This window comes from Cantharellus anzutake, assembly GCF_015039405.1.
Source record: "Cantharellus anzutake strain C23 chromosome Unknown EI90scaffold_65, whole genome shotgun sequence".
In the NCBI taxonomy this organism is placed as follows: domain Eukaryota; kingdom Fungi; phylum Basidiomycota; class Agaricomycetes; order Cantharellales; family Hydnaceae; genus Cantharellus; species Cantharellus anzutake.
In genome coordinates this window covers 108,582-136,457 of record NW_024067015.1, presented here as the reverse complement: position 1 = coordinate 136,457, position 27,876 = coordinate 108,582, and the positions used below count along the sequence as shown (strand labels likewise).

General features: G+C 48.9%; 8 protein-coding genes across 8 annotated transcripts; 6 read left to right on the top strand and 2 right to left on the bottom strand.

Annotated features, from left to right (window-relative positions):
* Positions 1 to 1,403: 1,403 nt before the first annotated feature.
* EI90DRAFT_2379709 (uncharacterized protein) lies at positions 1,404 to 2,704 on the top strand. Its single transcript, XM_039052953.1, has 6 exons — positions 1,404 to 1,650; positions 1,704 to 1,785; positions 1,838 to 1,857; positions 1,908 to 1,996; positions 2,048 to 2,345; positions 2,398 to 2,704. The coding sequence occupies exons 1-6, from the start codon at positions 1,534 to 1,536 to the stop codon at positions 2,533 to 2,535; spliced, it is 744 nt and encodes a 247-aa protein (XP_038911151.1). The 5' UTR covers positions 1,404 to 1,533; the 3' UTR covers positions 2,536 to 2,704.
* Positions 2,705 to 4,114: 1,410 nt separating this feature from the next.
* Positions 4,115 to 4,516, top strand: EI90DRAFT_3076750 (uncharacterized protein). Its single transcript, XM_039061674.1, has 2 exons — positions 4,115 to 4,435; positions 4,499 to 4,516. The coding sequence occupies exon 1, from the start codon at positions 4,262 to 4,264 to the stop codon at positions 4,424 to 4,426; it is 165 nt and encodes a 54-aa protein (XP_038911150.1). The 5' UTR covers positions 4,115 to 4,261; the 3' UTR covers positions 4,427 to 4,435; positions 4,499 to 4,516.
* Positions 4,517 to 5,011: 495 nt separating this feature from the next.
* EI90DRAFT_3076747 (ribonuclease H-like domain-containing protein) lies at positions 5,012 to 5,507 on the top strand. Its single transcript, XM_039061673.1, has 3 exons — positions 5,012 to 5,037; positions 5,099 to 5,164; positions 5,221 to 5,507. Exons 1-3 carry the CDS (start codon positions 5,025 to 5,027, stop codon positions 5,448 to 5,450), a joined length of 309 nt encoding a protein of 102 aa, XP_038911149.1. The 5' UTR covers positions 5,012 to 5,024; the 3' UTR covers positions 5,451 to 5,507.
* Positions 5,508 to 15,127: 9,620 nt separating this feature from the next.
* EI90DRAFT_3130339 (uncharacterized protein) lies at positions 15,128 to 16,223 on the bottom strand (the record flags this gene model as incomplete). Its single annotated transcript, XM_039064295.1, has 6 exons — positions 15,128 to 15,187; positions 15,245 to 15,437; positions 15,501 to 15,654; positions 15,711 to 15,900; positions 15,953 to 16,150; positions 16,197 to 16,223. The coding sequence occupies 6 exons, from the start codon at positions 16,221 to 16,223 to the stop codon at positions 15,128 to 15,130; spliced, it is 822 nt and encodes a 273-aa protein (XP_038911148.1).
* A 213-nt stretch (positions 16,224 to 16,436) lies between these two features.
* EI90DRAFT_3245333 (uncharacterized protein) lies at positions 16,437 to 16,881 on the top strand (the record flags this gene model as incomplete). The annotated part of the gene is made up of 1 exon (XM_039066556.1): positions 16,437 to 16,881. One exon carries the CDS (start codon positions 16,437 to 16,439, stop codon positions 16,812 to 16,814), a length of 378 nt encoding a protein of 125 aa, XP_038911147.1. The 3' UTR covers positions 16,815 to 16,881.
* A 2,041-nt stretch (positions 16,882 to 18,922) lies between these two features.
* Positions 18,923 to 20,376, top strand: EI90DRAFT_2935673 (Thiolase, N-terminal domain-containing protein; the record flags this gene model as incomplete). Its single annotated transcript, XM_039055144.1, has 4 exons — positions 18,923 to 19,030; positions 19,118 to 19,406; positions 19,464 to 20,183; positions 20,249 to 20,376. 4 exons carry the CDS (start codon positions 18,923 to 18,925, stop codon positions 20,374 to 20,376), a joined length of 1,245 nt encoding a protein of 414 aa, XP_038911146.1.
* A 704-nt stretch (positions 20,377 to 21,080) lies between these two features.
* EI90DRAFT_3076738 (uncharacterized protein) lies at positions 21,081 to 21,536 on the bottom strand. Its single transcript, XM_039061672.1, has one exon. The coding sequence runs from the start codon at positions 21,394 to 21,396 to the stop codon at positions 21,166 to 21,168; it is 231 nt and encodes a 76-aa protein (XP_038911145.1). The 5' UTR covers positions 21,397 to 21,536; the 3' UTR covers positions 21,081 to 21,165.
* Positions 21,537 to 24,716: 3,180 nt separating this feature from the next.
* On the top strand, positions 24,717 to 27,876 carry EI90DRAFT_3292349 (uncharacterized protein). Its single transcript, XM_039067329.1, has 7 exons — positions 24,717 to 25,041; positions 25,092 to 25,170; positions 25,293 to 25,513; positions 25,570 to 25,832; positions 25,882 to 25,911; positions 25,963 to 26,420; positions 26,476 to 27,876. Exons 1-7 carry the CDS (start codon positions 24,735 to 24,737, stop codon positions 27,689 to 27,691), a joined length of 2,574 nt encoding a protein of 857 aa, XP_038911144.1. The 5' UTR covers positions 24,717 to 24,734; the 3' UTR covers positions 27,692 to 27,876.

The following is a 27,876-nucleotide window of genomic DNA, read 5'->3' as shown; positions in this document are numbered from 1 at the left end:
CCTCTTCATTCCTCCAACTTAGGTCATTGCGACTCGAGGGATGGAGCGGTGTTGTGGATACCGGTGACTGCAGGAAGAGATGATAAAGGGCGAATGGATGGGACACCGGCGGATATATGGTGGGTCAGAGAGCTGGCAAGATGGGACATCAGCGTGGCCATGTAATGATTGTGTACAGGGTAACCCATTGTACGCTCCATCATATGCCAACAGCACAGATAATATGATACACACACCCACACCATGATGACGAGCCTCTTTAGCGCCCATCTTGAGAGCTGTTACATAACCTGCCCAATCTTGAGCGCTATTCAACCGGAATTCAATTGCTGATCAAGCTCATCGCCACCGACGTTGCGCGGCCTCGTGTTTCAATTGCCGGATTTCTCTTGTGTTTGCACACTTTTCAAACAGACTATGATCATGTCTTTGGTTTCTTCTACGTGCTCTAGCACCGTCCCTTTTCAGGTCTTCGTGTATGCTTACCTTGACGACTAGGATTGATACGCGCTCGCCTGGCAGCTCTCCCAAATTGAGATAATGCATTGTCAATGCTATAAAGTCCTGAGGATCGGTGACATCGATTCCCCCCCTTGTCGCTGACACCCCCCGTTGGTATGAGCTCGCCCTCCGTCGCACTGAACAATGCAAGCCTAGCTCCGGGGTCCTCCAGCACCAGCCCAGGCGCTCACCCGAGGCAGCCAGTAGAAGAAGGGTCACAAACTTTCTTTGGGTATCTTCAGCGGAAGTGTGAAAGCGCGGAATGTCGAGCACTGCCAAAACAGCCTGACCCCAAAGACCCGTATCGACAAGAGATGCATATTTGCGTCAATTTCCACGGCATGGACGTCCTAACTCATGCGAAAGAGTTTTACGAAAATAAGTCTAAGAAGAAGGATCGCGATTTCTCACTTAGAGTAGTGCAAGCATTACAATGGTTGATTCTTTTACCCATGGCTATCCCTCTCGCCATATTCGCTCTACTTCGCTGGATCGTTTCCAGAATGCGACATGTATGTATAATTCCCTTTCCCAGCGCGTACTAAAGCACAGCCCACCACGGAACAGAGAGATTCTCGGGACGATAGGACCCTTTTCCCTCTACTGGAATGGTCGCTTACAGCCAGTCTGTGGATAGTTTTTGTTCCACATGCCTGGCTGACAACCCGCGGGGGACTGAGTGCCGTACTTTATCTCCACAGTCATACACCATCTTTTCAACATTCACACGTAAGGCGGTCGCGTTCCGCATGCGTTACCATTTCACTGACCAAGAGAGACCAATGAAGTCCTCCAATATTAAGAAGGGAAATGAAATGACTGAGGAGCGAGAAACGCGTCTACAGACTTTGGAAGCACTGGTGAGTTGTCTGCATGCCCTCAGTTGACTGTGTCCCTCAGTGAATCACCATTACCGTTCCCTTTATCGACTAGCATAAAATATTGAAGGAGGAAGAAAGAAAAGCTTTGGAACAGCTGCGAAAATTGGAAAACCCCGCAGACACCGAACTGGTTTGTGCTGGCGAAATCCGCATGAACTCTGCCGTTGACCATCGACCTCCCAAGAAGGGAAAAATTGATGACTGGAGGCGGGAAGCTACGAGCACCTGGCAGCGCATCGTTGCTGATTGCAAGGTCCTGAAAGAGGAGGTTAGTTTTGTGCAGAAGGTGTCAGGATTGTGCGAATCTGACATTAATTCCAGATCAGAGCTTCGAAAGATGAAATTTCAGAAATTCGAGATATCGCTCGAACGCAAACCAATAAACAGATGACTGGATATAAAGGTGAAGTCAATTACCCAATCACGTCTCACTTGACTAATAGAGCACGTCCTAGGAATCTCTGATTGGGCGAAGGTGATACCGTTGCTAAATTGCTTCAAGCATCGCTTAACAATGATGGAAAGGATGCTCTCGATGCTCATAATGAGAGTATTAGGGCATTGTCCGCTGTATCTGTTCTAGGTGCTGGTCTAAGCTATACCTCCATTGTCAGGTAAGAGTTAGAATGGCTTGTCCTGGTACCGCGAGTCCTCACACCCTCCAGCGCCACTCGAGGAAATATATCCTACATGTGCTGCTCCTTTGTACTGTTCATGATCTGTCTCATGTTCGCTACTGCCGTCCAAGTCGTGCTCACTTGGTGTAGTCACCGGGCGAACTACCCGTTTCCAAATCCACATCTCTGGGAAATTATCGTGGCCATTGGTGTTTATGGAGCTGGAGCGTCTATGGCCGTAGCCATCATTTTCTTATTGGTATCCGTTCAACTTTTGAGCCCTAACCCTAGCGCCCCACCAGTGGTCACTTTTTCACCAAAGGCCTCAGCATATGTTACGTATGCGGTACGAAGTTTTTACAGTCCCAGTATCGATGTGCATTTGACACGTCTATCAGCTCTTGGGATCTATCTTCATAATTGTCCTTCTCGCATTTTCCACTTTTGCTTCAGCAAACGGTTTCAAATTCCTCATTTGGAGACGGTCGGAGGAGCGCCTCGCTACGAAGGCGAAAAGGCTGGAGGATTTCGTCTGATGACCTGACCTCAGGATACATGCTTTATCATTGTGATCGCATCAATCACCCCTCACATAGACCACTGCATGTATCGATCAATGCGTTCTGTGCCTCGATTTTGAGGGCATCTCGGCGGTGGTAGCTTGACTTGTTACCTAAGGAAGAATCTCTGTCAGACCATCTCGTCGACTATTTCCAGCTGAACATGAGATTTTCCATGTTGCATCCAGTAGCTTCTTCATGCCAGAGGTGCTTATCGATAAAGGGGCCCGACGGTACCGCTCTTTTTGCATCTACCCCATCGAACATTCCTTCCCAGCAGCTCTAGATTAAGTGGCCCCCCACTCGCATCCTCCTAATGAGAGTCTCCCCTGAGTGTAGTAACTGTTGGCGACGCTGCTGCTTTAGATGTCAGTCTGGAGCCCCCGAAGTTGTCGGGACTGGGTGGCTTCGTTGGTATGTATATACCTAAACGCCATAATGCTTTGGGTGTCGTTTGTCCTCGTGTACTTTGACGATTGACCATTAATTTGAGAGCCTCGTGAAAACCTCCAGAGGACTTCGAATCTACAGAACACAGAAGCCTCCCCGCAGCTGGACGTTCCTGCAGTACAGTCAGATCAATCAAGTTGGACATCGGACGGGCAAATGGTGTTCCTTTCCGAGGGCAACAAGGTGGCTATCGATATCGATGACTCCTTACATATACTCGAACGCGTCATGACCGGCCCGCTATATGCCATTAGCGGACCGCAACGCGACAATTGACAGTACAAGTGTCATTTGGGTAATATCAGGCCCCGCTACAGACTCGTACCCAGTCGGAGGAACTCCGTGGACGCGCAAAATAAGTAATAGCTCTTTACGTAATGTTCTCACGTTCTGTACTCAATACAAAAGATCACATGGTACGGAGTTAAACACATAGCCGATCACCTACTCCGGAAATTTGGACGCGACACTTCGCTCCTCCGACTGGGGCAAAATGTAGTATGGCTGTGCTCCGGCACTGTCCGGCCTCTGTCTTCCCACGGCAAACTCCCACTTTCCATTTGATGTCCATCGTCCGGATGCAGTTAAGTACTACCACTCGTTTGCTTTCGAAAGAGAAAGAGATAAAAACCACACCATCACCGGTGTTGTCATGTTTCAGCATACGTACGATCTCTACACGGCACTCAGTCATGATGAAATTCATTAAATATAAAGAGCTTTGGGACCTGCTGAAGAACGAATACAAGAGGGTGTGGCAATGGAAGCTTAATTGTATTTGCCATCCCAAAGGATAGGGACCGGAAAGTGTTTAGGAAAAAATGCTCACTAAGCCTTGATGACAGCGGTGTCTCAATTTGCACTTGAAATTGATCTGGAGGATATGTGGGCGACAATGCGCGGTTCACGCTGAATGAACAGTACTTGCAAGGCCACTTTCATCCGCTCAATCCATGGGAATTTTATCTTTTCCACCTAGTGTTGATATTGACTGACATGACATCCCCGTGTAACACTTGAAGGGTTGAAGCATGTAATACACTATGTACTGTATATACATCAAGCATGCTGCGGCAGAGCGATGATTGGGCTCGATAGCAGGTCTCACGATCACACCCAAACTGTGCCAAAATGGATTTTATCTTCAACGTTCATCTGTTTGGTGTAAGTGCGTTGGTTCGTGGATTTGCTAGCATGACCACATCTCCATGAGAGGGGAGTGAGCCGTAATGGAGAGCTTGGCTATGGATCTATGTTGCCAGAGAGCCCTCAAACTTTCACACGACCGGTACCGCTGCTATTTCCCCGATTGGACTGGTGTTGCCGCGAAAGAGAGGCTGGTCACCTTGTTGTTCAGACCGATTGCAATCCTTTAACTTATACTGTAAACAAGCAACGACAACTAGTAATTACCTAGGTCTCTGCAGTATGTAGAACTCATCAACCCGTTGATGCTGGAGAAATCGCCACTAACACCACTTAATTGAAGAGCCGAGGTCATTGCACGTGAGAGCGAGTATTTGTAACCAGTGAGCACGTCTGTGTTCGGACCGCCTTGCTCTTGGGGTCTTCGCATTTTCTGACTTTCACTTTACCTGGATCCAAAGGGTTACAGTACGTTCGAATTATGCCCAGGGAAAAGAAAGCCTCCACTTTCACAGCGGAAAATACCAAGCCTCATCAGAGGCCGAAGCAAATGCCGAGCGGAAATCCAAACACTCAAGGCTCTGTGTCAATGCCCTATTACTCCTTTTCGGAGCCTACGCTATCAGCACCAATAAAACGACCTTTGCGGCTGATAACCACAATCTCGGAAGCGGACCACTTCATTCCGCAACTACGCGGGTACGTGCCATTGCCTGACCAGTGGCGGCGACAGATTTGATCTTTGTGCCAGCCCAATCGGATTTGATGTAGAATTCAGGCCTAATTTTGTCAAAGGCGGTCAAAGGAACCCTATCGCGTTGATGCAATTGGCGGATAATTCACAAGTCCTTCTTATTCACACGGCGCAGATGAGCAAGAAGAGTAAATCTACCCACTATGCGACGTGGCGAAAGTATCCTAACCAATTATTCGTCAACTCCAGTTCCACCATCACTGCGTGTATTAATAGAATCCCCACGTATCCTAAAGTTGGGCGTAGGGATCGAAGGTTTGGGCCTTTCTCGAATCATGGATCTGTAGAGCTCAAATACCCTCATTTGTCAGAGGATGCCGCGAAAGTGCGACGTGACTTTGGGATTGAGTTCCATGGAGCCGTCGAGCTCACTTTTCTTGCCAGAACGTTCAATTCTTCCTTTACTGGAGACCACCCCAAAAGCCTTATATCCCTTGCGAGGCTGACTGAACACTATATAGGGCTACCTCTGAAAAAGTCGAAAAAGGTGGTACTGAGCAATTGGGAGTGTCCTCTTACGGAGAACATGATCAAATGTTAGCGATTTTGCGGTGATCTTTTTGTTACTGACTGGTTGGACTTAGATGCTGCGAACGATGCCGCTGCTGGACTAGCGGTTTACGATGCTATACGGCAACGGTGTATCAACGAGGGGACATCCCATCCAATGTCATCTTTGGTTAAACTGGTTGACCATGAGCACTTGGTTTTTTGGGAGGGGAGGCGTTTTCCCTGAGCAGTTGCTTGTATCGTTTCACGCTCTGGGCGGGTTCCACCTTGAGCTGTTCGTTGCACGCGTAATTCTGAACATGTGTATCCATCTCTTGTATTTATGTCTCCTGCCGATGCGATGGAGCATGCTGATCGGGAGGTCGTGCGCAACCTTCATACACAGTGGGAATCAGAGTTGTGTAGAGGACCATTTTAAAGATGGTAAAATACACTCATGTTTACATAGTGTTCTACAATCAAGTATGCGATATTTTACCAAGGTTCCATTACAGTGATTATGAGAGTAAATTACCTGTTTTTTGGTCATCTTTGACTAGTTTAACGGTCACTTTACAACCGTCGTATTTTGTATTTTACGCCACGGGCTTGCGTCACGAAAACCGGTATGGCTCTAGAGTGCTCTGGAGATTGGTTGCATACTCCCAAGCTGTTACAGGAATGGGTTCCGGGGAACCCAACCTGAACCGTTCGGCTCACTAACGGAGGTGGCTGCGTAGCCATCGGAGGGAGAGCAGAATGGGATGAGTGTCTGGAAGTACAGCCTGTGGGTTGGCCAACGGTAACTTGGCGCTCCTGGGAGCATACCGGTAGCGAGTATAACATGGGCTCCTTGAGGGAGCCACCTGGCTGTCTGCTAATGGGGACTTGGTGCTCCTGGGAGCATGCCAGTAGTGGGTGTGCTGGGAGTGGTCGGCTAGCGGTGACTTGGCGCTCGATGGAGTGTACTGTCAGGGGATGACTCCTGGGTCCCCATGACCCTCCCCTATGGCCCACAGCCTCAGGTCTGGCCAGCCCTATCCAGGGCACAATCCTACTGCATCAGCAAAAGTCCGTTATGCTCCGGAGCATCAAGAGTGGCTGGAGCATGTGGGAGACAAAACAGCAGATTGGGCACTCCTGGAGCCAATAGTGTTCTCCTGGGAGGGGGTTCAGGAGCAGCTGGGAGTGGTGAGGAGTATGTAATGTGCCAGGAGTAGTGGGAGGAAAATTTTGGTCTCTAAAAAGTTGAAAAAAAATTTTTCGGGAAAAATCAAAAAAAAAATCAGGAACTATAGTGCCTTTAAAGTGCTTTCAGGACATATAATTATTTGCAAAATTGAGGAAGAAATGATGGAGAAAAATGGAAAATACTTTCGGAGACCCGAGAAATAATGAGAACTGAATTGATGGGAAAGTCTGAAAATTGAATAGGAAAGTGAGGGGAAGCCTTGTAAGCATTGTTATTTTCTGCTGTTCTGATTTTTCCTGATTGTTCTTGGTCTCACTCCCAGCTGCTCCTGGACCCTCCCAGGAGCTTTCAGGAGCTTCCAGGAGTATTGAGGAGCAGCTGGGAATGAGACCAAGAAGAATTGGGAAAAATCAGAACAGCAGAAAATAACAATGCTACAAGGCTTCCCCTCACTTTCCTATTCAATTTTCAGACTTTCCCATCAATTCAGTTCTTGGGTCTCCAAAAGTATTTTCCATTAGCTGCTCCTGGACCCTCCCAGGAGCTTCCAGGAGTATCCAGGAGTATCCAGTAGCAGCTGGGAGTGAGACCAAGAACAATCAGGAAAAATTAGAACAGCAGAAAATAACAATGCTACAAGGCTTCCCCTCACTTCCCTATTCAATTTTCAGACTTTCCCATCAATTCAGTTCTCATTATTTCTCGGGTCTCCGAAAGTATTTTCCATTTTTCTCCATCATTTCTTCCTCGATTTTGCAAATAATTATATATCCTGAAAGCACTTCAAAGGCACTACAGTTCCTGAATTTTTTTTGATTTTTCCCTAATTATTTTTTTCAACTTTTTAGAAGTCCCTATTTTTCAAATTTTCCTCATTTCCCTCTATATCCCCCCCTCATTCCCCCCTCATTCCCCCCCTCATTCCCCCCCTCATTCTCCCCTCATTCTCCCCCTCATTCTCCCCCTCATTCCCCCCCTCATTCTCCCCCATTTCCCCCTCCCCCATATTCTGCCAGCCCGAAAGTGATTAAGTTGCCAGATTAATCATATATCAGGCCATAAATTTTGATTGTGTATTGGTGAGTCTCAGTGTCCTTGATATATAGTATAGTGTTTGATCTAAATGTTAAGCAGTGTCTTGTTGTGTTAGTCTTGTGGTAGGAGGTATTCATGGGGGATCTTCCCTCTTTTTTTCCTTTTCATTTTCAAATGCTCCAGGAGCTCCCAGAAGCTTCTCACCCCTATACACTTTGAAGCATTTAAATTGTATTTACTGGATATGTTTGTGCACAAAGCAATGCTCCAGGCCCTCCTGGGAGTGCCCTGGAGTACCTAGCCAACTCTGGAGGAAATGGGCTGTTCCTGGACCGGCCAATCTCCTCCTGATTCTCCCAGTGCTCTCGATACTCCGGAGCACTCAGGAGCATAACAATTTTTTGCTGATGTGTGGGTAAGAAGATGAGAAGGAAGCTAACTTCTCATCTTCCCACAGTGGCCACCATATCAGGAAAACTTCCGGGAATATCCGGAAGTCACATGAAGGCAGGATCCGGGGCCGGATCATGTGGCGTGGGAATGCACATGGGAAATGTAGCGGGTCCGGATGTGGGTCCGGGTCCGGGCTAGTCAGGGTGTGTGCCCTGACATGTACCGGTAGTGTGGGATACTGGGACTCCCTTTGGGAGTCACCCAGTTGGTGGCTATCGGTGACTTGGCGCTCATGGGAGCATACCGGTAGCGGGAGTTGTTGGGGAAAGTGGGCTGGTGGACCAGCGCATGGTAGTGGGTGGCCATGGGGAGTGGGACCCATGGGTGCGTGGCCAGGCATCCTGGAGCTGCCTGGACCATATCCCTCTCCTAAGGAGGTGGGATAGGCTACAGTTCCTGATAAGGAACTATTGGTTGGATGGGAGTGACCGCTCAACCACCTGGTGGACTGGTGGGAGCAGGCAGCAGGAGGTTGGGCATGGGAATGCCCTCCTCGTTGTGGTTTTGTCATGGAAAGGATGAATAGGGAGGTGGACATGGTTCCAGGGTTACAGGTTGAGTGTACAGTGGTGGCACAACGGTGTGACAGTTACAATTGCAGTACAAGGTTTGTGGGTTATGTATTCGATAGGAAAAACATCTCGGCATTTGCCATACATGTCATATGACTTGTGTCTATCTAATACAAAGGTTGTAATGGCCAAGGTGTCAGGGCACGGCCCTTGACCCCACTCACCCTCAGACACCCTCACCCTTTCCCTAACCACCCTCTCTCCACATTTCCCCATTCCCCTTATCCTTCCCCCCACTGTTTCACATAATGACGCGCACGCGCGAACCCGTTATGGAAAGTCGGCAGCGAGCGGGAACTGTATAGTTCCTAGGGTCCTTTTGTGTCGGCCTCACAGGGGGCTGAGAAGCTTACCCTTCTTCTCAGCTCATTCCCTGTGAAGGCAAGTGTACTTACCCGCTTTTCAATGAATAGCAGCTCATTCCCTGTGAAGGCTGAGGCCAGTCCCCTCAGCGACTTCGAGGAGTTAGCACCTGGGGAGAGTACCCCAGCATCCACACCCGGCCTCACCCTCCGGCCACTCCCAGCTGGGGTCCGGATCCTGACACAAGGGAAGTCCCTTGGAAATCAACAAATCCCCCAGCCAGCACCAAAACCCAGTGGGAAAGCTTGGCATGGGGTTTGGCAAAGAACAAAGTGAAGGGAAGGAAATGTCTTACCTGTGTGCATGGTCCATAGGAATCTCCATTTCCATAACACAAGCTCTCAAAAGCTCCCACAGCTCACAGTGGGAAGTAAATAACATCATGCAGCCCAAGTTATTTACTAAATTGCTGTATTTTACCTATGGCATTTTGCTCCGTGCACACATTGCAGTGCGCACACGCATCCACGGAGCAAAAACAACTGGGTACAAGTCTGGAGCCAACAGGCTCATCTCGCGATTGCCAACATCCCTGGAGGCATTACAGGGGTTCTTTGAGGCTGAGGCTTGTCCTTTAGTCCGCAGATCACGGCTTCGAGCTCAGCCACACGATCCCAAAGATGGGTAACTTCATCCGAGCCCCTTTCCCTGTAATATATGAGCACAAATTCTTGCTCCAATAGGAGAGGGATCACCTAGCTGAATTTCCAACCTCATGTGATGACTGCGCAGCGCGATACCTCAATTAGTTAGGTATGAGTAGTGATGGACGGACTTGCCTGCGCAGCGCGATACCTCAATTAGTGAGGTATCAGCTGCTAGCGCAAGTCCGGTCCTTATATACATCTTGTAATGACTTTACGCCACTGAGGTGAAACATAAATGGTAAACAACAAGTTGAAAACAAAAGCGCAAAGCGCAAAAACAAAGAGTCCAAGAGGTTGCCGCCGTTTGTGCCTCAAAGCGCCCCTCCCCTTCCCAAAGCGTGAATGTCCGGCCCGGGTGACTCCCTTGACCACCAGTGGCGTTGGGCTGCAACTTCTAACACTCCCCACAGTCCAACGTCCACGCATCTATCTAGGCCACGAACTCCATCCCAAGCATCAGGCAGAAGCGATCGTGCTTTGCCTTGACTAAGGACTTCGTAAGTATGTCGGCCGCCATATCATTCGTTCCAATAAGCTTCAAATCAACCGTTCCATCCGCAACACATTCCCGTATGAAATGATACCTGACGTCGATACTTTTGGTTGCGGCGTGATTGACGGGGTTTCGAGCGAGTAGGTTTGCAGCTCGGTTATCGATGTGTAACGTGGTTGAGCCGGGCATTCCTTCATGTAATTCCTCCAGGAGGCGTCGAAGCCAGACTACTTCTTTGGCTGCTTCGGCTGCTGCAACATACTCCGCGTGTGTTGAGGATGATGCTACGCCAGCTTGCTGCTTTGACATCCACGAAACCACTCCCCCAGATAAAAGAAAGGCATATCCGGATACTGACTTTCTGTTTACCACGTCGTTCGCCCAATCTGCATCGGTGTAGCCTACGAGGTCCCCGCTCCCGGCTGTATATACTATCCCTCGGTTCATAGTCCCTGCAAGATATTTCATTATGTGCCTAAGTCCCTCGATGTGTTCTTGTCCGAAGGTCGATGCGAATGGCGCCAGCGCTCTCACGGATGCGCAGATGTCTGGACGGGTTCCTAGAGCAGCATACATGAGAGATCCGATGACTTCGAGGAAGGGGTACGAGGAAACTCTCAAATGGTCTTCCGTTGGTACCGGTTTGTAGTGTATCCCAGCGGGTAATGGCGTGGTGCATGGCGCGCAGTCTGTCATATCGAAACGAGCGAGAATATCCTTGATATACTGCGACTGGTCAATCGATAGTGTGCCAGCCGATATGTCTTGGCGAACTCGGATCCCCAGGATCCATGATGCTTCCCCTTTGCTTGAGACTTTGAAACGGTCCCCGATGGTGTCTTGGATAGATGTAAGCAGTTTCTCGTCGTTTCCAGCAAGGAGTTTGTCGTCAACGTAGACAGGAATGATTACAATGGATCGTCCTCGTTTGAATACGAAGACCGAGTGGTCAGCATGTGTTCGACGAAATCCAAGGTGAATCAAGAAGTCATGTAAGGTTGCGTACCACTCCCGTCCAGCTTGCTTCAATCCATAGAGCCCCTTCTTAAGTTTTGCAACCATTTGTTCCCTCCCCTTTTCCTCATATCCCTTCGGTTGACGCATGTATATATCTTCCGAGAGCACCCCGTTGAGATATGCTGATTTGATATCCATCTGGCGGACTCTCCAACCGTGACGGGCACATATGGCAAGAAAAACGCGTAGGGAGGCTGATTTCACAACGGGGGCGAACGTCTCTGAGTAATCGATCCCCTCCCGTTGACCAAAGCCTTGAGCCACCAGACGAGCCTTAAAACGGGTTACCTTTCCATCAGCGCCACGCTTCTTGGCGAGCACAAATCGACAGCCGATGACGTTACGGATACTTGGAGATGGGTCAACCAGATCCCAGGTGCCGGCGTCCCGGATGGCAGAAAGCTCTTCTAGCACGGCGGCATGCCATTGGTCCCGCTCGGGGCTAGCCAACGCATCCCGCAAGGTCGGAGTGTCTGGCAGATCAGCGTCTTTATCTAATATGGGGTTCACCAGATGGGCCTCATCCAACACAATATCCAGGACATCTTCCATGGTGACAGTCGCCGCAATCGGTACCTCATTCAGGAAGTCTTCATACACATTGGCAATCAGGTCCTTGCGCCGGCCATGTGCACCGTAGTCTGATGGGTCGAAGCAATGAGGTGGACGTCGTTCCCTCTGTGGTCGAGCAGTGGGCTGGGTGGCAGCGGGAGGTACAGTAGGGGGTACAGGCGGAGATGTGGGTCTGGAAGATGCCGCCTCAGTCAGGTGATCCGGGTCATCTGACTCATCACCAGAATCATCATGTGCCCTTGACTCAAAGACGGCACGTGGCTGGATCTTCGCCTCCTCCCGGAAGATAGGCGAGCGGACGATCTCGACCTTGTGGGTCAGCTCATCGTACGCCTTATACCCAGAAGAATTCTCTGGATACCCTAGAAACTTAGCCGGTCGCCCCCTCTCCCCCAACTTCTGCGCTCCCAAATCTTTTGGCTGATGAATGAACATGTTAGCGTACCAAACCCTCATGTGCGCGACACTTGGCTTCCTTCCGTGGAATCGTTCAAAGGGCGTCGTTGTGTTCGAGTGGGTATCGATGGTCCGGTTCATAGCGTAGACAGCTGTGGCGAAAGCGTCAGCCCATAAGAAGTTTGGAGCCTCGGCGTCCTTCAGCAAGGTGCGTCCTTTATCCAAGATCTTCCGATTAGTCCGTTCGGCCACTCCATTTTGTTCAGGGGTGTGCGGAACTGTCTGCTCCATGGCAATTCCCTTGTCTTTACAATACGTCCGAAGGGTTGAGTTCAAGTACTCTCCTCCTCCATCCGTCCTCAAAACCTTGACATGGGACCCGTACTGATTCGCAAAGTGTGTGTCCATCCTGATGAACCACCCTGTGAAATCTGACTTAAGTGAGCACGGATAGAACCAGGTGAAACCTGTCTTGTCGTCCACGAGTGTGCAGAAATATCGCCTCTTTCCAAGTGACATCACCTCCATCGGTCCGCAGATATCGGAGTGTATTCGCCCTAGTCTCTCACCAGCAACCTCATGTCCCCTTCCAAAAGATCCCCTCGTCATCTTTCCCCTGATACACGCTTCACAATCGAAACCTCTCGAGTCATCCCGAACATCTTCCATTCCCAGAACCGACCCGCTCTTTATCATTTCCTTTAATGCATCCTTCCCAGGATGGGCCAGGCGTTTGTGGAGAAGGTCGAAGGAGGGGGTGGAGGCTTCCGCAGCCGGGTTCGCCCTTTCGGATGCGGTGGGTGTCAGCTGCGAGGTCGGGTGATTCAGGTAGAACATCGGTGCGAGTTCTTTTAGTGTTTCGGCGATCAGCTTCCCACCTTTTTCAATCCTGCAGACATTGTCAAGGCCAAAGGTAATCCGGGCGCCCCGACGGATGAGGACTCTACAGGAAAGGAGACCGTACTTGAGACTAGGTACATACTGTACGTCTGGAATTCGACAGGTGAAGCGCCTCCCTCCGGCAGTGCAGGCGATCAAGACGGTCCCCTCCCCGAGCGAGGGAACGCGGCTATCGTTTCCCAAGGCAATCTGGCGTGGAGGATCAAAAGGTGTGTATTCCACGAAGTCGTTTTTGTTTGGGCAAAAATGGTTACTGCATCCTGAGTCCACGATCCAGGGTTTCGGCGCGTCTGTGTTCCTGTCGGTGACCAGTGCAGTGTCCATGATATGTTCAGCACATAGAGCCTTTTCCTCGGAGTCCTCAGTAGCGTTTGCACTTTCCTTTTCGGCGGCTCTCTTTTTCTGGTAGGTTTCCTTTTCGGCTTCTGTTGCCGTGCATTTTGTGCGAAGATGGCCGGTCTTTCCACAACTCCAACATGTTTTGCGCGTTAGCCAGGATGGGTCACCCTTCCTTCCCTTTGTATCGCTCTCTGCAGCAAGGGCCTTTGGCGTGAGTGCAAGTTCAGTTTTCGTTCCAAGGTTCTCCCCCTTTGCCCGGGCCCGGAGTTCCTCGGTCTCTACCTCCCCCTTCAGTTTGTCGAGGTCCCAGCTCATGTCGTCAGTTGCTGCTGGGGCGTTCTGGATGAGCAAGGTCTGCAGGGTACTCATGCAAGATGGGAGGGTATGGATGAGTTGCATGGCAATCATTCGATCTTCGATCCGTCCTCGATCGCCAGGGACAAGTTTGTTTACCTCGTGAGCGAGGTTCATAAGGCCAGATAAGAAGTCCGAGATCGATTCGTAGTTGCTGACTTTTGCCTCACAGTACCTAGTTCTCGCATAATATTCAGCGGAGGCACCAGTCTGCTGGTAGGCACCTTTCAAGGCTCTGAATAGTGTTGCGGCAGGACTTTCGGAGTGGCGAAAAACGTTGTCTTGGACTGAATCGCTGAGAGATAGCCATAATCTTCGGCGAGTATTCCTTTCTCCTTCAACCCATTCCGCGTGTTCGGGTATTGTCTTATCAGATGGTTCAATCAGGCTTCCATCTAGGTAGCCCCAGGTGTGTCCCATAGCAAATCGGAGGTTGATAGACCACCTATTCCAATCGTCGCGTCCCTTCAGCTTAGCGATAGCAAGGACAGCCTTATCGATGGTCGAGTCTTTCAGAGTCATGGTACGTTCTTCGGGTCTGATCCAGAACGAGCAGGTAACGGCGATTCAGAACGAGACAGCTCCTTTCTGAGCAATAGTTCAACGGTGCCGGGCGACTTTTTAAAGCGGTGGAGTAAAACTGGGCTGATAACCTGTGATGACTGCGCAGCGCGATACCTCAATTAGTTAGGTATGAGTAGTGATGGACGGACTTGCCTGCGCAGCGCGATACCTCAATTAGTGAGGTATCAGCTGCTAGCGCAAGTCCGGTCCTTATATACATCTTGTAATGACTTTACGCCACTGAGGTGAAACATAAATGGTAAACAACAAGTTGAAAACAAAAGCGCAAAGCGCAAAAACAAAGAGTCCAAGAGGTTGCCGCCGTTTGTGCCTCAAAGCGCCCCTCCCCTTCCCAAAGCGTGAATGTCCGGCCCGGGTGACTCCCTTGACCACCAGTGGCGTTGGGCTGCAACTTCTAACACCTCATAGACGCAGAAACCCGTCTATGGAGAATGTTCAGGATTCTTGGAGTGAAGCTGAAAGACGATCCTCTCACCATGCACCGAGTAATGCACCTCCCACAGGGATGGCCCCTATCGCACTAAGATGCACTTTGACCACTTACGGAAATCCCACATCTTACCCTGGTTGGCTTCCTCTGTGAGTTTCCGGTAGTATTCCTGCTTTGCTTTTCTTATTTGTGAGCGAATGTCCTTATGTAAGGATTTGACGTAAATGGATGGACGGTTGAAGTCCTTGATCCACCCTTTGAGAGATTCTCTGGTTTGTCTTAGTTCATGACTTGGTAAGGTCATTGTTCCACCAGGGTTCCGATGCCTTGCTAGGATGTCTTAGCTTTTTCCACTAGGTAGTGGATTAACGCTGTACAGACTACAATTCAACCTCAAACCAATCGTCGCCATCTTTGATGCCCTCAAAACTATGCTTCATCTAATACCACGATCACAAGTCAGTGGACCCGTTTTGAAGATAGGGGGAAAGACCTACCCAATGTGCCAAAATACCAGCAATGACATCGGGCCATGGCGATGTGATCGCTGTGTCCTCGGGAGGCGTCGTGGTAAGGACGCCGATGCCACGAGATTTCCAATACTTAGCTCCATCACCATTGGCATTCATGACAATGATGAGAAAAATCCACCTGTCTCCAACCGTCAGCGCCCCGCGGACAACAGATTTCCTACACAGGCACGATAATTATTTAGAGATTTAAGTTGCATAGATAGCAGGAACTAACACTAACCCAAGGGCTTTCGCGCAGGCATACATTTCGCCAATCGCTTGAGGTATATGGTCTCGGAGGTGAGTCGGAGCCCCAGAAGAAGATTTAGCTTCAGTCACCACGAGACCTGACATCGACTTGAGTCTTTCAATCGTTGGGTCAGACAAAAATTTGTCTACAAGGAGGTTAGCCAGGCAAAGGACAACCAGGCAAGACAGGCGACAATATTACCTGCAACAGATTTAACTGCTGTTGCAGCGATGTAATCGATAAAACCATGAAGTGTGGTGGAGCTGGAAGGTTTGACCGCTGTAGGGGGGATTTGTTGCTCCACGCTCAGGACCATCATTTCATCTGGAGGCACCATTGCAGACACACGAAAAAAAAACGCGTCTATCCAAGCGCGAGCAGCTGCTTCATTCTGATATCTCCAACGTGAGCGCAGCATTTCAGTAATAGTTGGCGTTACTCACCGACTTGGGGACAAGCGTCTCCAGGCGTTGCAGATGACGATATAAGTTTTCCGAAGACCAGATGTCATCTTTCCCAACAACTTGGGTCTTCTTTGCTAGTTCCGCGAGCACGCTCTTTGGCTTCAGTTCGAGGGACCCAGCCGGGGATATGTTTAATTTCGATAAGTGGTCATTGGTCAGACCGGAGAACGAGAGATCCTGAACAACGGTGAGGCCTATAACTACATAGAGGTCATTTACATACCTGAGGACCATCAAGACGCGCCCTCATCATTTCAAGTAGATCTGTCAGCACTTCTGCAAAGTCTGGCTCCCTGTCGTCATCAATACTCGGCTAAATACAATGGTACTCTGGAGTGTTTTGAGAGATTGGTATGCCAGCTGCAATTCCAAGCCACTGAGTCCAGACGTTTTGCGCTGGTGGAAGAGTCAAGGGTCAAGGATCACGCGTCACGCGGCATGCTAATTGAATTGAATATCCCTAATGACATGTGGTTTGGGGCTGTCCGAGTTTTTTGGAGTGGTTGGAACTTGCGCATGCACCACTCTTGCCCCATCTGTAATCTACGCATTGTACTTTGTTTGCAACAAACATTCTGGAGGATGCCCGCCTCCTGTCACCGTCCTTCCTATCTACGCTCATAACGCGCTGACTGACCCATCGTGGTGGAGGGGCCTATGGGATACTCAAGCATTCCTTGTTTACTTGGCGTGGCTCGCTTATAACATTCTTGCATGGTGGATACTCCCTGGCGACTGGGTAGAGGGAACACAAATCAGGGATGGAACGAAGAAGCGTTATAAGATTAACGGTGAGCTTCACTCTCCTGTTATCCGGACTTCTGTCTCATTGAAGCTGTGATTGTTCAAGCCTTTTTCTCACCCTTGGAATTGTTACGGGAACCATAGTTCGTGGAGGTCCTGAGTCCTTTACATGGATCTATGAGCATTGGATTGGCCTTGTAACGGCATCCGTTATCTACTCCTTTCTTCAGGCGATCGTCCTAGCTCACGACAGTCAGTCGGTATGCGAGGAAGACTGGAATCAATGTCAGAGCAAGTTCCATCAGCATAGTAGATCGCGCGTACGCAGTGTAGGACAAAGGCCTAGGTCAACACCGAGTCGGATATATCCCCTGTGAACGATACATTTGGCCATGGCGGTAGGAAGGGCTTAGGTAACAACAAGATCATACATATCAGACAAAAGTGATAAGATAAAAAATTCCGTCAAAAATAAGTTCTGTCACTTATGACACCCTCCCATACCATGTGTTCAGCATTTGCCGATCCGACACACACACACACCCCTCCCCAGAGGAGCTGCTCTGCTTTCTTCTGACGCTCTTGTCGAGGTTATCTTACCATTTTGTCCAAGTAATTGTCTCATCACAAGTTCCTCTCAATCGCACTAGTAACTTGAATTGTATCGCGCCTCTCCCAACTATCCAAGCTCCGTGGTGTGCGTGAATGAGGTCGCTTCTTTCCTCTTGACCTCGCAGGACGTTTAACACTATATCCGCCACCAACATCAATCAGTCCTCTTGACCCTCGTCTTACTTGACACTCACTTGACAATCTCTCCCCGGAAACGGGGAAGAGGCGGTGTCAGTGAAAGGAAGTGTAATGCTGTAATGTTCCAGCGATGAAAACCGGGAGTTTGGAGTTCCAAATCTCACGGTCAACACTCTTTTGCATTGTATTTAAGATTAGGTGAGTCGTCATGCTCTATTTCTCCATTTCAATATAAGTACATGTGTGAGTGTGATCATGTTGACACAGTACCAATGTTCGGTCATAAAAGTAGGAATCGGACAACTAGGAAGTGGTGGTGTCATGCTCCTTTCGAGCTCACGCTATCTTATTGGATTTTTGATGGGACTCTGGTACCTCACTGATAAGTACGATTCGAAAGGGATTAATTTACCATTTTGCCTAATGGCATGTGATGAGATGGTGTGACAAGTGCCACACCCATTGGCAGGTGGAATAGCCGTAAGAGGGGCTGGCCCAATAGCCGAACAGGAGCGTTGGAGAGTACGATGACACGTTTAACCAGCGTAATATCCGCACAAATATGCATATATCACACACACTGGCACCAGGGTACAAACCGCTAACTGCACAACACGATGGAGCAAAGCGTAAAGAGACTGTAGTCATCGGACCTATTCAGGAATCGGGATACATTTCCCTCCGGAACGACCAGTTGGGTGTACAGATGAAGCGCGGTAGCAGGGCGGCGGGGAAGTAACCAGTCTCTAGTATTTCCACCACGTGCGGTTGTGTCCATGTGCGGATTGCAAGGTTTTGAAGGTGCACTCGCCCGCCAGGGACGTTGTATTATGGAGAATGAGTGATGAGAGATCGGCGCAGGGCGGAGACGGGAGAGGGGGAGTCAGAGAGGTTGATGAGCATTAATGTTTCGGCGAGATGGATCAGGCTATGTATATATATTTATGGAGTACCCACTACTGCAGTAATTGTAGGCTGTGGAGAGTATCGGAGGGCTGAGGCCGAGGTCAAAGCATAGGCTGTTGAAGGTCACTCCCAAGTGAGAAATACACGAGAAAGACGCACGATTGCTACATATCCCGCGATTATACAAGCAGGTTAATATTGATGTGAGAAGTGGAAGATGCGCGAATGAGATCAAGTTTGTAGTCCCCCTAATTACCGAGGGGCAGTCGTCCCATCATGAGGAGGGACGACTGATACTTAAGCTCCGATGACCAAGTCGTCGTGCACAGATTCGCCCGTTCAGGTCGGCTTTACCACACTTGCATCCGTTGCCCAGATCCGGAGAAAGGTGTGGCCTTAATAAATTAAATAATTCAATCCGGCTATTGTCCCCAATCCGGCATGTGATATTCCCGAACCCCAACCAAAGCCATTGATCATTCAAATACTCCGCCAAACACCTCTCCTCAACATCACATCCCCTCATCAAGCCCACAGGCAACGACCAACATGTCTGCTCAGTATCATTCCTCATCCCTCTCACCAAGGGAGAGTCTCTTTCAAAAGCACGACGACGACGTCGTCATCGTTTCTGCCATTCGCACCGCTCTTACAAAGGTAACCCCAACTTTCACCGACCTTCTCCATCCCATCTCCGCTCACTCGATCCTTTTTTTCTGAACCCGTCACATCTCTTCTTTACAGGGTGGTCGGGGTGGCTTCAAAGACACCTATCCTGAAGAATACCTCGCAGCAGTCCTAAAAGAAGTCTACACCCGAGCTAACCTTGACCCCGCCCTCATCGAAGACATTGCAGTAGGGAACGTCTGCCCTCCTGGCGGAGGTGCCAATGCTGCTCGAATGGCTGGATTTGCAGCCGGTATTCCCTACACCGCCGCATTGAACACCGTTAATCGTCAATGTTCGAGTGGGTTGGCGGCCGTTAATCAGATCGCTAATGAAATTAGGGCTGGTGAGATTGACATTGGTATCGGTGAGTTTCCGCCCTTCCTAGTCATTAGTTTATGACTGATTTGACGGCTTCAACCAGGCTCCGGTGTGGAATCCATGTCCATGTTCTATGGTCAAGGCATGTTCCCCTCCGGTTGGTCCGAATCCGTCCTCTCCCACCCTCTCGCCGCAGACTGCCTCGTCCCGATGGGTATCACCTCTGAAAACGTTGCTGAGCGCTACGGAGTCACTCGACAGGATCAAGATGCCTTTGGAGCCGAATCAATGCAAAAAGCGGTCAAAGCTCTCAAGGCGGGCCTATTCAAAGATGAGATTTTACCCATCAAGACGAAATGGGTTGATCCAAAGACAAAGGAAACCAAAGAGATTGTCGTCGATTGGGATGATGGAATCAGGGAAGGTGTGACCCCCGAGGTGTTGGCAAAACTGAAGCCTGCCTTCAAAGCAAATGGAACAACGACTGCTGGAACAGCCAGCCAAGTCTCAGATGGAGCAGCTGCCGTTCTTTTGGCACGAAGGAACGTCGCCAAGAAGCTCGGGCTGCCCATCTTGGGCAAGTTCGTCGCCGGTGTAGCCGTGGGTGTTCCACCTGACATCATGGGCGTTGGGCCTGTGTTTGCTATCCCCAAAGTGTTGGAGAAGAGTGCGAAGGGACTGACGGTCAATGATGTGGATGTGTTTGAGATTAATGAGGCGTTTGCCAGTCAGGCTCTTCATGTTGTGAGGACGCTTGGGATTGATTCCAAGAAGGTCAATCCGCAGGGGGGTGCCATTGGCATTGGACACCCTCTAGGGGCGAGTGAGTTGATTCCTCTTACTTTTGCTCGGCATGGTTTTATTGAGTTCCCTCTCCCCCTTCCGCAGCTGGTGCACGTCAGATCGTGACGGGTCTTGCACGGACGAAGAGAACGGGCGAGAAGGTTATCGTGACATCTATGTGTATTGGATCTGGGATGGGCATGGCTTCGCTCATTGTGAACGAGCAGAATTAAACACGATCGTCGGCAAGGGACGGGAGCAAATGACAGTCGGTTGGTCGTGCCTTTCTCTTTGTTTATCAATCCGTTCATCCTTGTGATCACCATCGACGCGTTTTCACACCCTCCTTTTGTATTATAATTTCTAGTATACTCCTATCTCATGCTAGTACTGTTGTCCGTATCTTCCGCAGCCTCTTGCATGACTGTCAGATCCTGGAGCATGCATCCCGGACTGGACTTAAGAGGAAAATGATTTCGCCAATGTAACGAGCTATCATTTTCTCGATTTGGAATAAAGTATTGTGTACATCTCCTGATACCGTTTACTTACGACCCGTGCAACAATTCTGCCACCATGTACGTCAGAGTCAAGAACCAAGGTAGCAAGCAATTCGTCGCATCCAACACAAAAACGCGCGGTTGTGACAGGATAAAAACCAATTTACTATCACTACTAAATTGCAATCGGGGAGTGAGGATGAGTCCGTGCACAGAAGTAGGGCGGAATTAACACTTAAGGGATATGTAGACAAAGCTGAGTCTTTGACCCACCTGGGTACAGCCGTGTGCATTCATGCGTAAAACTTTTGCCAATCAGTCCATTTCCCGTCACTCGCACCAACACCCAGGAAGCTGCGAGCCACATGCACAATCACTGTGGGAAGTAAATGGCCGTAAAAAACCTTTTTTGGTCTGGTTTTTGACCATTTACCATTGTTTTCGTGATATTTTTTTCATTGTAAATTACAATATACGTTTCACGATGCTAAATACCAGACTCTTCCCTGCGTAAATTACCACTCAATTCATGGTATCCGAGCTGCGATGTATTGTACAAAGGTCAGAGGTATGGACGGCCGGAGTCCGGCTAGTCATCGTCGTCGATTGACCTTGCGAGCTCGCAACTGCGATCGATGATGGCCCAACGACGGGAATGCGTACGTACCATAGGGAAATCGGCCACATACTGAAGAGACCGAAGCGAGAGCGATAATTTGAGTGTAGTAAAAGAGGTCGGTGCCAAGGCAGCATCCATGTAAGCACCGCTATCTGAGACAAGGTCAACGAGGTGACGCATGTTCTCACAAGCGACGTTTTGTGACGTGCTTGGGGATTTGAGTCCACAGCTACTTCAGCTCAATAGTGAGAGCCATGAAATTCAAACACTCCTACCCAGACGAAGGATAAGTTCCTAAATTCAATTCGTCGTTTTTGGGCCCACATTGTGGAAACTTTGTCACCTCCCCCGACAATGCATGATTTCCCTAGCGAGGCATAACCAAGAGCTCGATTATATGTTGGTACGGCTTGTTGTAGACATTAGTAAACTAGATCGCGACTTTGCGATGGGTGGAATTGTCAGGAATGTTTCTTGTCGCGAGGAGCCCCAAGTATGGAAGCTGGCACTTAAAGATGTAAGGGTAGGTGGGCAGAGACTGTGGCGCTTAGACTGAAATCGGACTAAGTTGTTCTCGGCAGTTTCCATTCCACTCAGTGCCTTATCCTCTCCACCATACCATACACGTTCTGCAACCTGCTCATTTCCTCCCAATTTGACTATCCTTTCGCTATGCAACTAGCTACTCTTCTCAGAAGTGGCAAGTACTTATGAATATGGACACTCGGCATGCTGCCTCACTGACAGCGATGCCATGAATGGCTTCCATCTGGACGTGTTTCAACGCGTCTTTACACGTCTTTAACTCATTGGTGAATGAGAAATAGCATTTATTTATTTTAGAAAATCGTCAAGCCTCTCACAGCAAACAGGAATCTATGTTACCCAAGGGTCACACCTGTGGTAGAAAAGCCTGTGCATCTGCTTAGGGCGTAGTTTGGCCCCATGTGCGCTCATTAGTTTATCTCCCAACCACCTCTTCCCCCACTGCTGCCTTGCTAATTTCCCCCTGTGCTAGTAACCAAAAAACGCGACTGGAATTCGAAAGCGATGATAATGACCAAGGCCCGATGACAACCACCTCTACTAGTACCGCCAAAAAAGAACCCCCGTGGCCGTCACTATGATGGCCCCACAACAGAAGAAAGTCTGAATCGATTAACTTGGCCCACTCAGAAGGAAAGACCGCCTCGCGAAGCTGTGCACAAGGGTTGAAGTTCACTTATGGTATCTTCTACCGTCTTATTCACAGCCCGAGACTTCCTCCACTTTCATTAGGTTATGCTCTGTCAAATCAACCTCATCAAAATCGAATCGATGCTCGACTTTTATGCTACCCGTCTCTTGCTCGCACTCAACTCCGTACTTTTCTCGTGAGCCCAAGGCTTCAATCCTGCGTTATGCTTTCCGGATCAGCTCTTCTTCGTCACTCCTCGAATTGACCTTTCTGTCTTTTGTTCACCTCAACTCGGTTCATTTCCTCACTTGCAATGACTGCTATCCACCCCAACGTAACCTAGAGTCTCCGCTGTATATCGCCATAAATGTAGTTGTAAATGACGATAAATAACCACGTTTTTCACCAAATTAACAATATTGTAAATGATGAAATCCGACTGGTAAATTACAAAATGCACCCTTGTAAATTGACCGTTTACAATCGTTATCGTGGTGGAGAATCATTAAAAAACAGGTCATCTACCTCCTTTAACGTGGTAAAGGAATCCTGGTAAAATGCAATGGACCACATTGTAAAACACAGTTTTAATCATGTTAAAAATGAGTGTATTATACAATGGTTAAGATGATCTTTTACGCATCACTAATTCCCTCTGTGAATCCTGTTCTTGGTGGGGAATTCGACAAAAACTTTGGGTGTGTTCCCACGCTAGGCTTGTTCCCATGTGCACATGTTGCCAAGCACACGTACGAACGGTGGGGTTGTTGACCAGGTTTGTTCCGAGCCTCGTCCTTGGACCAGTGCTTGGTTGGATGTTTTCGCTTTAGCGTCGACGTGGGTATAAAAATCACTGCCTCCGTTAATCCTCACTCAACCAGTTTGAGAAGCAAACATTCCGCCTGCAATGTAGGCTTCATTCATTGTGAACAAAAGCAGCCATCAGAACGGCCAACCACACTTCAGTTCGGACTGTTTTGGCGCATACCCCTAACCTTAGCACAGAACTCAGCCGAGGGTCACATCAATCTTTCATATCAAAACCAACAAGATACAGAGTTTGAAGTTAAAAAAAAAAAAATGGAGCTCATTGTGACAAAGCCGAATTAAAAACCCAAAGGTAACAAAGGATGTAGGCAAAGCTGAGTTTGATACACACCACAGCTGTGTGAATCATCGGCATTCTTCGAAGTCTTGCCAATCAGTCCATCTCCGTCACCTGGAAAACGCACCCAAGAAGTTACAAGTCACAACCCCCAATGGGGGATTCGACAACCACGGGTAATCACAAAGTGACGCAAGCTGGAAGGTGAAGATTGCCACGTTCTCCCCTTATATACTCTCCCAAGCCCGGTTCTCACGGTCACATCCCACAACTTTGCTGGTGTACGGATGACCAACTTATTTTTTTTTGGTACATTCTTTTTGAGACCTGTTATGAACGGACGATTTTCGCGCGTTGTGCGGCCTTTGCCAATCCACTCACAAAATTGGGCGTAGGTAGTGAAGGGGAAAATGAGCAGCACTGGTTCCATGTTAATCACGCGCTACTTTCATCTATTGTCTCTTTTCTTGATCTTCTACTCCCAGTGATCCCTTCGTTGTCGTCCCTATTTTCTACAGTCTTATAGACGATATTCGGATCTCACACTGAGGCTATCTTCGCACTGGACTTGGCAATAGAATGGAGCGGCTGCTTGCATGTGCTAAGTATATCCATTATCTATATCCCTACCTGGCAAGCGTTCATAACACAGACCGAGCAGTTACTTTTGTTTCTGAGCCTTGGGCGCCCCACGTCACAAGTTGTCCACGTGTGGCTTGAATCGATCTACACATGGAACCAGAGGTGTTTTTGATCAAAGGGCATGTAGCCACAGAAAAGCAGAGAGAAGAAGTGTGGATATGTAGGTAAACGCAGGTACTAACGCACACACGCTGTGTACACCGGTCTAGTCTGCAGACCAATTGGTCTATCTTCGCGAGCAATAAGTCATACCTTTCGATGAAACCGGTATAAGAGCTTCTACTAAGTACTAAGTATTGAACCACAGTGTGGCCAGTCCAGCTCTCCCGATGATGGAGATCGACGCCGCATGATGGTGCTTAGCTCAATTACAATTTGACCATTAAATTATTCACCTAATTACTCATGGTATATAGCTTCACTTCCCGCACAGTTCTAGTATGGTTTGAAACATAAGGATGATATGATTTGAGAGAAAGGGTGGTGCGGGCAGAACATTTGCTTATGTAAGCGTCACAAGACTGTATCATGGTTTGCCGACCCCCAAGATGAGTGAACTGGCTCAGCTTCTGAGTCATGCTCGGCTTGACGACCAGGATGAAGCAGATGTTGCGAGCGTTGCCTCGGGTGAGGATGAACATCTAGACCCAGAGACGAAGCGAATACTAGCCCAATTCCGTGGGCGGTTTGAAGACATATCGAGTTATGAAGCCGTTAAGTGCCTCACCCAAATTGTCCTCGAATTTTATCCTCTCGCAATCAAGGGAAAGGTGTCATTCGAGGAATTCGTGGAAGTCGACCGCCAAATTGTGGAGGCTTACAAGCAACGTTCCTTTTTGAGCATTAAGCGGCTCCGTAGGTAGTGGTGGGATGCCTTGCTGCGTGAAATTTATTGTTGCGAGCAGATGAGTCATTTCAACAAGACCAGACACAGCCTGCGCTGGTCTTTGCCAGGGACCAGGAATCAGAGTTCCATTGGTGTAAGTTGTCATCATCGCAATATCCGTTGTATGCTGCCATTTCTCCTCATAATTCATCAAAACTTTCAGTGAAAGGTATAAATTTGATCACCGTGACCTGCAAAGTTGCTTATTCTTGCTGTTGTCAGCGTCCTTTCAATCTTTTTCACAAAATTACATCGGCGCAGACCAAGACTGCCTGCTTCGTGCTTTGGACAACTATGTTACTGCCCAATCAGTGTACAATCGTACCATCTCCATCGTCCAGTCTTCCGGCTGCGGCAAGTCACGGCTAGTGGACAAAGCTTCAGAGGAGCGGTTTGCATTTCCCATGAACATAAGAGAAGCATTGCCTGAGGGCCTCAAAAGTAACTGGATTTACACAACTATCTCGATGTTGTGAACTGAGCGATTTCTGGCTTAGCTTATCCACCGGCTGACATCAACGATCTTGTTGGTTATTTTGAGCCAAATCCATTGGACACAAATGCCGTTCTGTACGCTCAATATGCCGCATTCTTAATGGAAATGTTTAAAGAGGCGGAGACCATTGTGCGCTCATGGCAGTTGTCCTCTCACGCTGAGATCGCGAAGAAGTGGCATGATTACCTGGCGGAAGATCAGACTCTCGAAGCAACGGGACCCAACCGTCAGGCTTTTTACCGAAGTGTGGTTAAGAGTGCGAAGGTGATATGTCATCATACTGCCGTTGCTCTTCATTAACGTTTGGCTTCAGAACGTTGCAGCATCAACCAGCGATTTCGAGGTGTGTATTCCCCGTACGCCAAGGAATGAATAAATGTATGCCTTCTTCTAGATCCTGAAGGCGCCTCTCCAAGAATCGATTCGACGCCTCAAGCAAACTCTATATCCCCCCCAGCGAGTGGTGTTGAGGAACGGGCAAAAGACGACGAAACGCTGTGCCTTCTTTATTTACATCGACGAAGCGCACACCCTCACCAAAGACCCGAAGGGGTCTGGGAGAGATCGTAGCGCATATCATGCGCTGGGACACGTGTTGCGCTGGGTCAGATCCCAACCTTTTTTCACACTGTTCCTATCAACAAATTCGAAATTAAGATCACTAGCTCCGACCCCATCTTTACACCCATCGACCCGGGACTGGGGCTTCACAACACTATTTGCTCCATACACCGAACTGCCATTTGACATATTCTCCCATGGGATCTGCTCTCAACTCGATGAAGGCCAAGTGCCTGTCACGCTTGACAGGATGTGTTCCGTTGAGGAAATGGCTCGCTTTGGTAGGCCCTTGTTAGTCATACTCTACTCTACTAGTAAGTGCTCTAATTGACGCAAAATGGTTCAGATGGTATTCCCAATATAGACATAAAGTGGACGAGAACGACAACATCTTTGTGTTTGCGATGGGGAAGTTGAATCCAAAACAGGGGGCACAAAAGGAGCCCAAGGACGTTCATGCCACCCTTGCGGCTCTCGACATCAGGATCCAACTGTCGTTTGATGTTTCGCGGGAAGTTGCAAGGTCACGGGTCTCAACTCTAGTGGAATCTTACATGCGAGTGGTCTATGCTGTACCGGAGCATCGGGAATTCATGCACTCCGGCTATCCTTCTGAACCTGTGCTCGCTGAAGTTGCGGCGCGATTGCTTAACCTTGATGATTCGAGTGGTGCTAGCACCGCCCACCCCCCCATTGCATATCGGGGACCCACCATCTTGAATGATGCCTATGGTGATGAGCTTCTTGCTCGTGGAGAGCGTGGAGAAGCTGTGGGTCGTCTGCTTGTGACGATTGCTCACGATAGGGTGCTCATGCGTGATCCGGCGCCATTTGAAGATGAAGCTGTGTTCCATGTGCCTATTAAGGTTGTTGATTTCTTGAAGTCCTTGTTCAATGGACGCTATCACAAGGCAATCCTTGGTGCTCTTCCTGTGGCAACCAGGGACGGTGCCGATACACTCCAGATTGCATACAAAGATGCGTACATATCTTTCTCCCATTTTGCTCAAGCAGGAGACAGTAAGGTGGTTCAGATCAAGTATCTGTCCAAATTACTTCTTCGTGGGGCGGCTTTCAATTGTCAGGCTCAACAACGTTCGGTTGATCTGATTATTCCAGTTTTTTTTGGCAACCCGGAACGGGACTCTATCCACCCACTGAACACATCCGTTCTTCAGATTCAAATAAAGAATCGGAGACACGTGCCGGCAGGAGATGTCTACGTGAATCCAACCATTTCGGACCCTAACCGGGAGAAACCTGTTCTGTCACTCTTTCTTGAGTTGGGCGCTAGCGAATCCTCCGTTTATGTTGAAACCCGCAATCACCCTGAAACTCGGAGTGGTGTTGCATTCCCCGAGGCTAATCACTATCTCCTTGTGGCAAAAGGGTGCTCATCCTCGACATACTCTGCAATCCCGCCAGGTTACGATGAGAAGTATGCCGACTTGCTACGATCTTCCGTACTGTCGGATGACTTCCCAAGAAAGGAGAACATAGGGTTGTTGCAGCGCCAGAAACCAGCTTTCTATGCCGAACCAAGTAGCTCCTGGGATTGGTGATGCAAGACAACTGGTGTTCTATCCGTACCGGAAGGTATCAAACGTGTTGGCCTACCCTTTTAGTGCTTTCGCGAAGTGGTGCCTAATGGAATGTGCGGCTGTTTAAATGTACAGATGTCAGAAGCTACCCAAATGCATATACAAACTTTGTCAGAACCGGCGCTTGGGTAGACAGCAATTCCACG

Coding starts and splice junctions, on each gene's coding strand:
- EI90DRAFT_2379709 (XM_039052953.1), top strand. CDS start 1,534: ATGAACTCTGCCGTTGACCATCGACCTCCCAAGAAGGGAAAAATTGAT. Junction 1,651..1,703: donor GCAAGGTCCTGAAAGAGGAG/GTTAGTTTTGTG, acceptor CATTAATTCCAG/ATCAGAGCTTCGAAAGATGA. Junction 1,858..1,907: donor GAATCTCTGATTGGGCGAAG/GTGATACCGTTG, acceptor AATGATGGAAAG/GATGCTCTCGATGCTCATAA.
- EI90DRAFT_3076750 (XM_039061674.1), top strand. CDS start 4,262: ATGTTGCCAGAGAGCCCTCAAACTTTCACACGACCGGTACCGCTGCTA.
- EI90DRAFT_3076747 (XM_039061673.1), top strand. Junction 5,165..5,220: donor GTTGGGCGTAGGGATCGAAG/GTTTGGGCCTTT, acceptor CTCATTTGTCAG/AGGATGCCGCGAAAGTGCGA.
- EI90DRAFT_3076738 (XM_039061672.1), bottom strand. CDS start 21,396: ATGCTGCCTTGGCACCGACCTCTTTTACTACACTCAAATTATCGCTCT.
- EI90DRAFT_3292349 (XM_039067329.1), top strand. CDS start 24,735: ATGAGTGAACTGGCTCAGCTTCTGAGTCATGCTCGGCTTGACGACCAG. Junction 25,833..25,881: donor GTGTGGTTAAGAGTGCGAAG/GTGATATGTCAT, acceptor GTTTGGCTTCAG/AACGTTGCAGCATCAACCAG. Junction 26,421..26,475: donor GCTCGCTTTGGTAGGCCCTT/GTTAGTCATACT, acceptor AAAATGGTTCAG/ATGGTATTCCCAATATAGAC.